At 35.2% G+C, this 13,509-nt stretch overlaps 1 protein-coding gene across 1 annotated transcript in view; it reads left to right on the top strand.

Moving 5' to 3' along the window:
* Nucleotides 1-13,509, top strand: part of LOC104536347 (low-density lipoprotein receptor-related protein 1B-like) — a gene marked incomplete at both ends in the record, with an annotated part of 106,353 nt that overhangs the window by 21,542 nt on the left and 71,302 nt on the right. The window contains 4 exons of the mRNA XM_010178928.1: nucleotides 4,757-4,888; nucleotides 5,889-6,116; nucleotides 10,309-10,483; nucleotides 10,790-10,884. Of these exons, the coding sequence (XP_010177230.1) occupies nucleotides 4,757-4,888; nucleotides 5,889-6,116; nucleotides 10,309-10,483; nucleotides 10,790-10,884 (630 nt within the window). The remainder of the gene's footprint in view (nucleotides 1-4,756; nucleotides 4,889-5,888; nucleotides 6,117-10,308; nucleotides 10,484-10,789; nucleotides 10,885-13,509) is intronic.

Raw genomic sequence — 13,509 nt, 5'->3', positions numbered from 1 at the left:
TTGTAGTTAAAACATGAAAAACATTTAACCTCGTAACACTTTTTTTTGTTACAGTATGCTGTTGATGTCTGGATTCCCAGCTCTTTAAAATAAATAACTTTTTACAGAAGTGTAGCTTAAGATGCCTGTTAGCAAAATTTTCGCTATATTGTTTTGGGAAGATTTAAAAAATGTATTAGTTTGAGATTTTATCACAAGCTTCCGTTGTACATTCTTCATACATCAAAACCAGTGGCAAGCTTGGTATATGTATTTTAAATCATGCAGAATGTACACAGTCTTTTTGAACTTTAAATTGGATTCCTTTGTGCCTTGTAAAAGTTCCGGTTCAGCCATGCTCCTTCCATATATCCCATCAGCTTCCAGTAACTTGTAGCTCAGGGATTTTTGAACCTAAAATGGTATTTTTGTGCTTCAAAGGCTTTAAATCCTTTGACTGATTCTTCTTGAGCAAATGGCTCTGATGCATAACTATGCACTGTGTGAGAGAGGACCTCATCTTGCTTGTTTTGACCCTAATACTTGATAATTCTGTTCAGCGTGTCCTAGCTCTTGTAATAAGAGGAGTATTGAACTGTCATTTCATAAGTATAAATATAATCAGTTGCTTCAGAAAAGGATCTCTTCGGTATGGATGCTATTGCAGTGCGCATCCTCACCTGTGCAACTTGAGGTTATTTTTTTTCCTTGCATATTACTATATATGTATTGAACTTTATCAGATTTTTTATTTCTCAGTCACTCTGTCAAGTCACACTTGGATTTAATTTAATTCTTTGTTACTGCTTTTTTGTTACTTACTTGAACAGTCCATTTCTATAACGCGTAGTACCCGCTCTAAAAGTGTTGCTGCCTTTGGCTTTTCCACATGGTAATACCCTAGCATTACAACATCTATTATCCTTCTACATCTGCATTTCTTATCTGCCTATTATGTCAGTATGGTGTTTTCAAGGTCAGTCATCCAGGCAGTACCTCTTAGTTTTGAATTTATATCATTAGTTACATTTTTCTGTTTGTTTGTTTTTGCGGTACCCTTTCATCTCAAACTGTGCACTGAGGGGGTGGGAAACAGAGATTCATTAACAAGAGCTTCAGAATTACCATAAAGCTATCATACTGTGTACAGTAGAGTATTGTTAGGAATTGTGCTAACTTTGAGCTAATAATATTCTTGTGTTTGTTTTGTTTTATGGTGAATATGTAAATTTTTGTTAGATGGTATACTGACTAATAATTCAAATGAATGATTAAAAACTGAAATAGAAATAGTAAAGATAGGAAATGAATATGTATTTTGGGACTAATGCATCCTATGATCAGTCTTAACTTGCAAATTCCAAAGATTAATGCTAAAATAATCAGATGTAGTCAGGTACATTAAAGGTTTTAACTTGACCAAGTACAGCAGAAGGATCTTTGGCCCTATGAAAAGCAATACTGCAGAGAGTATTGATGGTGTACAGAGGATTAAATCTATAACTGTCTTTAAATATAAGTGGGAAAAGATCATCAGCAATTTAAAAGTGTCTTTTTGATGTAACTGTAGTGCATGTATTTGAAGGTGTAGGTAGAATTTAATCATGCCATCCACCACTGAAGTGTACAGTTAAAATCAAAGTTAATCTCAAATATGATGCCAATTCAATATGAATTTCATATGGAAGATAAGCTGGTCCATAGTGAACACATATTCAGAGGCTGTCAGAGAAACTGTTCATTTGTCAAGTGGTGATAGATTGAGGGGCTTTTTAAGGGTTACTGGTCAAGAAAAAATTTCTTTAAATCAAGTTTTAGAGAGCAGTCAAGAAGAAAAATGATGACAAAGAGTGACATATGTATATGAGTGCACAGTACTGTAAGAGAAATAGATTGACAAGCAATCAGCAGTGGAAATCAATTAAATAATGCAGAAGGCTGGCCAAGTTGGTGAAAATGCCAGTTCTGTGGGTTGCTGTGATCAAAAGGAAAATAGATTGGTGGAAATGATTAGGAAAGGAATAAAGAACCACAGATAGTGAACTGTGATGCTGTGTAAATCCATATTACTCCCATATCTTGGATACAGTATACAGATCATATAAAACATACCGAGAAAGCTTGACAGGCTGATCAAGAGTATGTGGGAGTTTTTGAATGAGGAGAGGTGAGCTGATGCTTCTTAAAATGCAGCTTATAGACAGGCTTCTGTATGATGGCAGTCTGTGAAATCATAAGTGGCATGGCAAAGGTGAATAAGGAAGGTTTATGTGGTTATTGACAATAGAAATAGAAGGAAGTGTTAGAACTAGCACAAGGAAAGAAAGGAGCCAAATTTCCAAGAGGCAAAGCAATAGCTTACCTATTTGCCTTCAGGAGAGTTGTTATTAGAAAGTAGAGAATGGACTTAGCTGTTATTTAATGAAAGAAGTATGAATATGAAAAGAATATATACACACGTGCTGGTATAAGTAATTTTTAGATTAGGGTAGTTTACTCCTCCAGTGGTGCATGCATGTGGAAACAAATACATCTGCTTTTCAAAACTCTTTCCACCAATTTTGTATTCCATGATATATGAAGGAAATTCTGATGTGGACACACATTGTACTGTCTCCTCTTAGCTGATGCTCATATCACACTTTAACCACAACCAGCATGCCTTAGATTTTTAGTTCTTTGTATTCTTCTGTTTGAATTCTGTACTCAAATAGCAACTTTTGTAGGGAAGAAACTAAATGCACCACTTGCACAGAAAGACAAGTTGGGGATCATTATTCTTAGGCCCTAAGTAGATCCTTGCACAGGTGGTTGTATGCATATAAAGAGGCTCAGGTTCCACTGAAATTACTGCTTTGTATTGGCATATAAATTAAAGGAAAGGCTGCTGTACAAAGTGTATGACTAGATCTTATATCTCACAGCAGCAGTGTTAAGTATGCCAAAAAATGAAGAAGGCTGAATCACTGAAGGTTCTCCTGAGAACCCTTACGACCTAAACAATTCTGTGATCTCCTTCACAATATTGTCAAAACCCTAAATTATGTTTCTTTTTTTCTGTGTCGTTCATAGAGATAGACGTATTATATTTACTAATATTATTAGTCCATTAATAATTGAGTCTTATCCTGAAGGGCTTCTGGAACCTTCTTAATTTCAATGTTTTCCTCAACTTCACATTTCTTATCTTCCACATGGACTTGTGAACCTCTTAAAAGAAATCATCCCAGATTTTTTGATGTTGATACTAGAGAAACAAGAAAAGTGATGATGTCTAATAAACATTTCTCTATTGTAAATTTTGGGAAAGACAGAATCAAATGTAGTCATCATATAAGGATAATAAGGTATTTACAGTTCATTAATAGTCAAAGAAGATGTTACGCCAAGAATAAATATTTTTAAGTTTAATATCTCAGTTGACTTTTTGTCAGAGGTTTAGCAGAGCTGACAGAGGATATGAGATGCTTCTTTTTAATGAACCTTGGAGCAGCAGAAGAAACTACAAAGGCTGGGAGAGCACTGAGCGGTCTCCAGTGCTGCCAGTGCTTGAAAGGGGCAATGGGATGACTTTCCAGAGAACTGTAAAAGCCTGTGAGGTTTGATAGAGTGACAGAAGATGCTGGATAGAAGTTCATTAACCTGTTTATCCAAGGTTTTGACAGTTTTGTTCTTCCTCTACTACTCTTCAGACAAGTAAGTAGTTAAAGGATTCAGGAGCTGATGGGTAAATTTAAGGAAGCACACATTGAGTTCATGGTTCAGTGAAGCAAACCTTGAGTTTGTCTTCAAAATGTAGTGCTTGAGTTTTGAGCTAAATTTATTTCACAAAGAAATTCAAACATTAGATTTCTCTAGTTATCTAATTACTTATATTACAGGCTAGCACAACGTTGGAGGAATATATTAACTAATTGATTTTGTTAATTATAAGTTTCTCTTTACAAGTCAGTCATTCCCACTTCCCTTTTTCATCACTGTTCATTTTCTAAGGTTTTTTTTTAGTAAATGGAAAAATCAACTTTACTTTCTGTTTATGCTTGGAATGTCTCTTCAAGAGTGCTTTGGAACTGTGTGTGTATAATAATAAATTAAGATGACAAGAATAGTTTCTAGGTTTTTCAAGACTAAGAAATCTTCTCCAGTCAGCCTGTTCTCCACACTTCAAAGCGATTTTGGCACATCTTGTTCGATCAGTGAACTATGGGAAGCTACTTGAAAAAAGCTACACTTAGGAGAGGTTTTTCTTTGAGAAAAGTAGATAAACTTTGGCATGTTTTTTCAAATTATTTTTGCATGTGAGATTTCCAACTAATATTCTAGTAGGTAGATCAAATTGACAGGGACCATTGAATTTGTCAAAATTCATCACATAATCTAAGCTTTGACTCCTCACAAAATTAAATTTATTATTCAGGTCTTCATCATACTAAACTTTGTTCATGCCATGTGTCCTGGTTAGGAGTGTACAGTTTTTAACATTTAAGTGTTATAAATGGAATGCAAAATTCATATCTTATTGGGAAAATTTTATCTAGTGGTTTCATGAAGTTACAATGATAAACTTTGTGGCTGTATTAACAAAATAAAAATATATTTAAAAAGTATGTAAGGAATTAAATACTAGCCTAGAAGAAGTGAGTAGAGTACCAGCTCATTTAATCAATGAGGCCTGGTTTGTCTTCAAATGGAATTTCCACCACTTTATCACCAGTGTAGCTTATGCTAGTTCCAAAAGATGTTTTTATAGTTTGTGTATTTCATTATCCCGTTTCAGCTTCCAATCCGTGCGCTGCTAATGAGGGCAGAGGGCCGTGTTCTCACATGTGTCTGATCAATCACAACAGAAGTGCTGCATGTGCCTGTCCGCATCTGATGAAACTGTCTTTAGACAAGAAGACGTGTTACGGTAAGTTTTCCTCCCAAAGTCTGACTAACGGGTTTAGAATTTAGAACTGCACAAATTTAAAATACATAAAAATGCATGTAAATGATGTAAAATGCATCATCAGAAAATGAGGAGTCAGGTCAGCTGAATAACAGCAAGGCACTTAATAGCTTAAATATCTATCTGTTCTTCTAAAGTTGTCTTAGTTTCATTTTTGAGAATTAAGAAAATAAAATGAAAACAAATTATTAGACATGCCCCCTCACAGGGGAGTTTTATAAAAAATTACAATAAACACTTTTAAGCTATAATAGCCCTCAAAATATTAAATAATTGGGACTATTATCTGTAAAACCTCATACTACATTACCTCTTTCAGCGTTGATTAATAATGTTTAGGAAGTACAAAAAAAATTACTTGGTTGCATCAAGGATATTGCAGGGGAAAAGTTACTCTTAATGTTCATTCCAATAATTTAGAATTTTAAGATAAGAAATTGGTATCATCTTTTTCGTCTGTGGATTTCTAAATTGGAACAATCAATGTGTTATTTTTCTGCCGCCTGTTTGCCTTTCACTGCTCACACACACTGGAATTCCTCCTGAGTTTTGTTGTTTGCAAAACTTCCCTGTTACAGTGATACCCTATTCTCCTGAGATAACACATGTTAATATCTGCTATGTTGTACCATTGATTTTTTTGATCGGGATAAGTGGAATAAAATTATTTAAATATAATTTAACTTTTTTCCTTAGGCTTGCACAAGACCATAATGATTTTGGGGGTGGTAACATCTTGTCCAGTGTCTAGAATTAATACATTCTTGTGATTTTTATACTCTGTAGCATACTTTATTTCTCAAGTGTCACTAGGCTGCTGGTTTTCTAGAGATGTTAAATCATGCATATAAACTTTATTTACACATTTGTAAAGTGACCTTAAATGAATGAACTTGAACTTGGACTTCTGTTAGCAATATTGTGAAAAGGTGAGGAGTGATGGCTTCCCTTTTTTCAACAGAAAGGAAGAAATTTCTTCTTTATGCCAGACGTTCAGAAATAAGAGGAGTGGACATAGAAAACCCGTACTTCAACTTCATCACAGCCTTCACTGTTCCTGACATTGACGATGTGACCGTCATAGATTTTGATGCTGTTGAGGAACGCCTATACTGGACTGATGTGAAAACACAGACCATCAAACGTGCCTTCATTAATGGGACTGGCTTAGAAACCATTATTTCAAGAGGTAAATAGCATAGCATTGAAGTAAAAATAAGTAGTTATAGGTAAATGTGTGTTATAAGTATGGTAAAGTATAAGTGTGCAAGTTCTTGCTAGGTAAACCTTTACCTGATATTGGATAATTGATATAGACAAAAAGCACAATTTTATTTACGATTCTATTTCATTGTATTGATTCATAAGTAATTTTTAATTAAATAAATTGGGATGTAAATGTAACGTTGCTTTTGTACAAGATTGTGTGCACTGTTTACTACACATTTCAGTATCTTCTGGGAACTGTAGAAAGACAAAAAAGATTAAAATCAGAAAAATAACAGCATCCTGACATAGCTTTACATTGAAAAATTTCATGTGGATTTTCTAAGTCCTTTGTCTGTGCTAACCTGGCAAAGAAATGAGCTCCAACACAGGTATTCCTTCTTTTTAGTCCATGTAGATCTTTTGGCTTTGGCACCATTGTTGAAACATCGTGATATAGTAGCTTTGTAATTTTGTGATATTGTTGCTATGCATTTACCCGTTTTCTTGTTGCAAGGTGTGTCGTGTCCAAACTGATTGTCATCTGGCTGTTTATAGTACTTGAGTGCCATGAGCAACTGGACTCTTCTGAATCTGTGTCTTGGAGTCCTGCATACGTTTGTTCTGACATTGCTGCTTCAGTTACTGAAAATGCCACAGTTCAGGTTTTCCTTTTTACTGAGTGTCCTGGTTTTGGTGGGACAGAGTTATTTTCCTTACAGTAGCTGGTGAGATTATTATTTTTTTTTTCATTCTCATGAGCAGATATTTACATTTTTGAAGGTTTATTTTTCATTCTTTCACCTGCACCTGTAGTTATAGTTTTAGGGTTTGGGATTTTTTGTTTGTTTGTTTCTTTTGGTTTGCTTTGATTTGTTGTTGGTTTTGTTTGTGTTTTTTTTTCCTTCTTTCCTCACAAGACGATGGGGGAAGTGAAAGCCTGGGATTCTCTGGGACAGGTGACCCAAGACAGATGATTGAGGTGTGATCCAAGCTGACCAATAAAGATGTATTCTATCCCATAAACATCACACTCACTATAAACTGGGGAGTCTGCTGGGGACAACCCCTTCCTTCCTTTTGGTCCCCTCTTCCTTCCTTTTGGTCCCCTCTTCCTTCCTTTTGGTCCCCTCTTCCTTCCTTTGGTCCCTCCTTCATCTTCTCTTCCCTTCTGTTTAGTAGTAGCAGCCCAACTCTGTTCCTGAGGCTTACCCCTCCCTTGTCGCTTTTCCATTGGTGTATGGCTAGCAACTGCTGTTTGTGAGCTGATATAATTTTGATTGCTTTATTATTATTGTTCCTATTCCTATTATGGTTTTTTTTGTTTGGTTTACTTAAATTATTAAATAATATTTATCTCAACTGGTGAGTTCTTTATTTTTACTCTCCTGATTCTCTTCCCCCATCCCACTAGGAATGGAGGGGAGCGAGACAGTGGCTTCATAGTGTTAAGCTGCTTGCTGGGTTAAACCATGACACTGAGCTTTTTCATTATGTGTAGCTTATTTACAGCAATAAAAAGAAGCTTAAAATATAGCAAACAGAAAATCATGACAAGTAGCTTTTTCTGCAGTTAAAACCTTCATCATTCTGATACTCTGAATACAGACACTTAATGGATTGTGAAGTCTTTACCTGATTGCTTCAAGTCTATGTCAGTAGCTCTGGTATTAAAATGATGCCATTTGTTGTCCTTCCTAGTGGTGGGGTTTTTGTTTATTTCCTAACCTCTGTGAGTTCCTCTCCTGTCAGCACATGATGTTCTTCTGCTTTGTAATATAGCTATCTGCCTGAAAATAGGAAAACTCTCTGACAGGGGCTATCTGGAGGCAAATGTTGTGAACTTTGGTTCCTCAGCTGTTTAATGTATGTTTGAAGGGGAAAAGAAATAACTCACTTCCATAAGATCAGACCTTTTCCAATCTTGAAAACAAACGAACGAAAAAAAAACCCTGAAAATGCTTCTTTGGTTATTCTGGGACTAAGGAAAATGAATTAAAGTTCTGCTCCAAGTGTTGCCTTTAGAAGAAATTTGTTCTGTAGTAGCATATTTTGGGAAATCATTGGACAACTATGGCAATATCTCCAGTTGGGTATGTAAATTGATAGAGTAATTTATTTTGTGTGGGTATCTTTATATTTCCACTATTTCAGAGACAACTTCATTAAAATTTGGACATGTTTTTCAGCACTAGTAACAAGAATGTGGTTTAGAGTGCCTCTTAGAGCTCTTTTTTACCTCATGAATTGAGATGCTGAAGAGAGTTGGTTTGTTTTCTTGTTTTTTTTCTTTAAATGGTAGTAGAATAAAGCCGTTGTTTTACTATAAAGCACACAACTTGTCAAGAAACTTAATGAAACTTAAAGAAACATAGTGTTGTGAGAGTATTTCTGTTTTTCTTTAATTCTTTCATATTCTTTTTAGTACAGTAGCTTCTGTGGTGGACGTTTTGTTTGGGGTTTTTTTGGAATGTTTTTTTTTCTGCCAGATATTATTTATTATATATCAAATTTGCAAAACGGCCATGTTCTTGCACATCAGAACATCATAAGTACTACTTACTATGTGTAAATGATCTCATTTGCTTACAGTTATATTTTTATAATACCTGTAAGAACATAAGCTTTGTAAGCACACACTAGTGGGATTTTCATTGCATGAAGACTTATACCAACGTCACAGAGATGCCAAAGTCATACTTTAATCTTTAAGATTATGAAATGCTTGTTTTCTAGTTCCTTCAACCAGAAAGAGAGGGGATCAGTTTAAAATGGTTCAGGGCTATGCATTCAGTGTCCTTTGTTACATTCAAGTTGGCAAACTTCCTAATGCCCAATCACTGTTTGACCTTATCTATATGCAAGCCAGTCCATGGCCACATCCACGTTAGTTTGTCAAATGACAATAATTCTGTTGGTGGAAATAACCACATTAAGTGTACAAGGAGGTCGTGTACAAACTATGAACTAAAATGAAATCATTAAATCACTCTTGGGCTGTTTCCTCATCTACAAAGATGCTGGCCAATATGAACCATTGCTATGCCAAGGGAGAGCAGCATGTTGGTATCTAGGTCATGGGCAGTGATTTTATACCCAACATTTAAGGCAGATATTAACATATATTAACTTTTTTTTTAAAATCAATATCTTGGTAAGGAAGACTGTCACATACAGACACTTCTGAAGCTACCAATTAATCATATCTTACTCATGTTTTGCTACCTCAGGTAATGGTGGTGGTGGGGGTTAGCTCCAGAGGGCAGCTAAGCCCCACACAGCTGCTTGCTTCCTCCACACAATGGGACAGGGAAGAGAGTCAGAAGGGTAATAGTGAGAAAACTCGTGGGTTGAGATAAAGACAGTTTAATAAGAGAAGCAAAAGCTGCATGCACAAGCAAAGCAAAATCCTTCGCATCGGCTGAAAGTTGTTTAGCCACTTCCAGAAAAACAAGGGAGTGTGTTGGAGTCTTCAAAGTCTTCAGAAATAAAACCTACTTACGTGCTGTAAAACAATGCTGTAGAGCAGTGGTTTTAATTCAGATATTCTGTAATGAGCCTTCCTTCCTCGTGCTAAAGAAGGGAGTAGGCTTTTGATTTTCAGCCTGGTTTTATTTTGGAAAGACATTTAGTGTTTCATATGTAAATTATATCTCACAACTAAAGAAGTATGAACCTTCCTCTGATGTCGTGAGTAATGTTTGTGTTTCTTAAATAATATTTTTGAACTTCCTAGTGGAGGCTGACTCACACTGCATCATCATCTCTTAGAAAAACAAATAAACAAAAAACACACAACAAACAAGACTTTTTAAAGACTGCACAGGGTAATGATTCCTTTCTTAAGTAGAAAAAAATACACTGCAAAAATTCAACACTGTCTGATTATTGGTTTTGGGCAATAGGTTTTATGGTAATTTTTTAAGAAGCATTTATGGAGGGTTCCCCAAATCTTCAGTGCAGTTTTCGTGTTCTTATTGCAAGTGTATCAGACTCAAGAAGAAAAATGATGATTATTAATTCTTGGCAACCAGTTTTTAAATACATCTAATGAAATATTATGCAATTTTGCTATCAAATTGTAGAATAAATTGGGTGTTTTGTTTTGTTTATCACCAAGACTGAGAATAATCTAGAAAGAAAATCAAAAGAACAACTGCTTTTATCTTTTGCAGATACTCAGAGTATCAGAGGTCTTGCAGTGGATTGGATATCACGTAATTTATATTGGATTAGCTCAGAATTTGATGAAACACAAATTAATGTGGCACATTTAGATGGTTCCTTGAAAACCTCAATCATCCATGGAATCGATAAGCCCCAGTGTCTTGCAGTTCACCCAGTAAAAGGGTAAGATATCTGTAGTTTTAATAAACAAACTATGGTAAATCTCATCAGACTTCTTCTTCATTCACACTTTGAGTTTGCTCATTTTGTTTTCTTTAAAACTTAAAGTAAATGCATGCATTTAAAAGATTTTGCTGAGAATTTCTTAATTGAGTATTAATTCCCTGCCAAAGCTTACTGTTGATTAAATCATGTAATCTTTAGTTGTATATTATGCCTGCTGCTAAAATTATGAATGTTTTCACTACTGATGCCTTAAATACTATGTACACAAAGCAACATTGTAAATATATTTGTTTCCTTCTTCAGTAAGCTCTACTGGACAGATGGAAACACAATTAACATGGCAAACATGGATGGCAGCAACAGCAAAATACTCTTTCAAAATCAAAAAGATCCTGTTGGTAAATATCTTTTTTCCTGTTTCTTTTTTATTTGATAGTGCTTTAATATGGGCATTGTCTTGAAATGGTATTTAAGTGTATCATGATGTTTTTCTTATTCTGCATAACAGCGATAAGAACAGGCATACAGACATGAAAAACACTGGTACACTTTTGTGTTTCACAATTTCAGAGTTTTTTGGCTCATTCCAATTGGATTCTACTGTAGTGAATTAAGTAGTATTAACATCTAGGGTTACAGCAGTTGAGTAGACTGAAGATGAAGAAGAACCCTTTTGTATTTCTCAATCTTTAGATCATCAATAAAAACATGCAGACAGCAGGATTTTAATGAGTTATGGCTATATGTGAGAGAACTGTTAATGTAGAACTTCCCTTGCTAGAATCCCAGCTGCATGATCAAAAGATAATTTGTCTCTTAACTTTTCATGTACAGAAAAAAACAGTTGAAGCATAGATTTCGTATAATAACTTTGCCTCAGTTTTAGTATTTGAGAGATAGTTGATGTTAAATTATAGCACTTACTGAAAAAAAATGGTCTCTCTTTATGTTCTATTTATTTATTGTTAGTTCAGGTCTCTTACTTTTTCTAACTTCATTTTTCAGAGTCAAAGTAGTTAAGTCAATTGTTGTTACATTATTAAAGGCCCATCAATAAGGTGATTACATTGTAAAGCATTTATGTGCATTCATAACTGAATGCATTAAGCAGAAAGAGACAAAAATGACTTCAATAGTTAAATAACTAAATAAATTTGTCCTGAGAGAACCATGACATTCATTTTAGACCCTAAATTCAAATAATTTTTAGAAATTATTTGGTAATTTTCTTATTGTTGATTTGATTTTCTATCAATCCACTTGAAGATGGTTATCTATCTATCTGCAGAAAAGAGAGTGATAAACTCACTAATTTTAAAGTGAAGCATGAACACATTTAATAGTATTACATCAATAAGTAAGGCTGTGTGCAATATTTTGCACTGAGTATCCTGTGATCATAGGTCACAAGTTCCTAAATTGCAGTCCTTATGGTTTATGTCATTGTGTTTGTTCTGAGTAGCAGTAAAGGTATGGAACCAAATACATGGTAGAATGGGAAGTATTGCCTTTCTATTTTTACCCTATTTTTTTTCTTTTTTCTTCATGGGCATCTAACGTCTCACTGGTATCAGATGGACTATTCCTGCAGTAATATGAGTATGTTAGAGACCCCCCGAAGGGGTCCTGTAGGAAAGTCAGGGAGGCATTTTTTACAAGGAAGGTAGCGATAGAATGAGGGGGAATGGTTTTAAGCTGGAAGAGGATAAATTTAGACTGGATATGAGGAAGAAATTCTTTACTGTGAGGGTGGTGAGGCCCTGGCCCAGGTTCCCCAGAGAAGTTGTGGATGCCCCCTCCTTGGCAGTGTTCAAGGCCAGGTTGGACGGGGCTTGGAGCAGCCTGGGCTGGTGGAGGTGTCCCTGCCCATGGCAGGGGTTGGACTGGATGAGCTTTAAGGTCCCTTCCAACCCAAACCATTCTATGAGTCAATGATGAAACATACCTGTGAGCCTTGTTTGAATAACAATTGCGACATAAGGGGTTTTTACTTCACCACAGAGCTACAAGTGAAACAACTTGTTTTCTTTCTGTAGTATTGGATTAATTTTTAACGTCTTTGAGAGCTGAGAAGAATTACTTGAAATATAGGTTGAAGGTTTGAAGACTCTCATTGCATAATAATGAGACCCATCACATAATAAGGCGACCATAGGAATTTAATTGTTTTTCCATTCTTGGCAGTCTGAAAGCGTGCTAAATAGTGAAGTACATAAAGTGTAGAATATTTAGTATGTAACAAGTGTGTGTGTGTATATATATGTATGTATGTATATATATGTAAAGGGAAAGTAAAGCTTGCCCCTGTCTATTGCAGAAAATGCAATTTTAATATGTAGACATCTTGGCTCAGATTTATTGTCAGTTAGGATGGATACAAAAGCAGATTATGTTGCATATCTGAGGAAAAATGATCACTTACATTATAGATAAAACAAGCATTTAATTTCCAATATCAAACTCTACATTCAAATATACACAGAATGCCTGATTGAATAGTTTAAATTATTCTTACCATTAGCATAAGACATTCCCATGCTAAGAACAAGAGAACACTGCTCAAGAGCCAGAGAGTAGCAGTCTTAAAACCTTGATTTAATATTTCAGTTCTAACTGAGAAACTGTCTTTTATCCATAAGTGAAACTCTCATTCATGCATTGCTAATTTTGAGTATGAGGTGAGTGATCTAATAAGTTCACAGATGGGTTACTGAAAAAGACAAATATATAGCTTATGAGCTTTGGATGTCCTGATAATTGATGGGGGTTTGAGTTTTCGTAATCCATGTGTTCTGGTTGACTTTGGCAGCTGGGACATAAGGTGTAAGCTGGTCACCCACGCTAGTACACATCATGTACGTCTGTGATGCTTACAGCTAGTGAGTCAGCTATTTTCGTTAGTAAAAATGGGACAATTCCTGAAAAAATCTAAATAAACATGCTCTGCCTGCATTAGAAATGATGTGATTTCACAAAGGTTGGTAATAGATGGAATAAGAGGAAAATATTTTGGGAAGAAAAAT

This window comes from Mesitornis unicolor, unplaced genomic scaffold, assembly GCF_000695765.1.
Source record: "Mesitornis unicolor isolate BGI_N332 unplaced genomic scaffold, ASM69576v1 scaffold402, whole genome shotgun sequence".
Lineage (NCBI taxonomy): Eukaryota > Metazoa > Chordata > Aves > Mesitornithiformes > Mesitornithidae > Mesitornis > Mesitornis unicolor.
The sequence above is the reverse complement of the archived record's forward strand: the minus strand, read 5'-3'. Positions and strand labels throughout refer to the sequence as shown.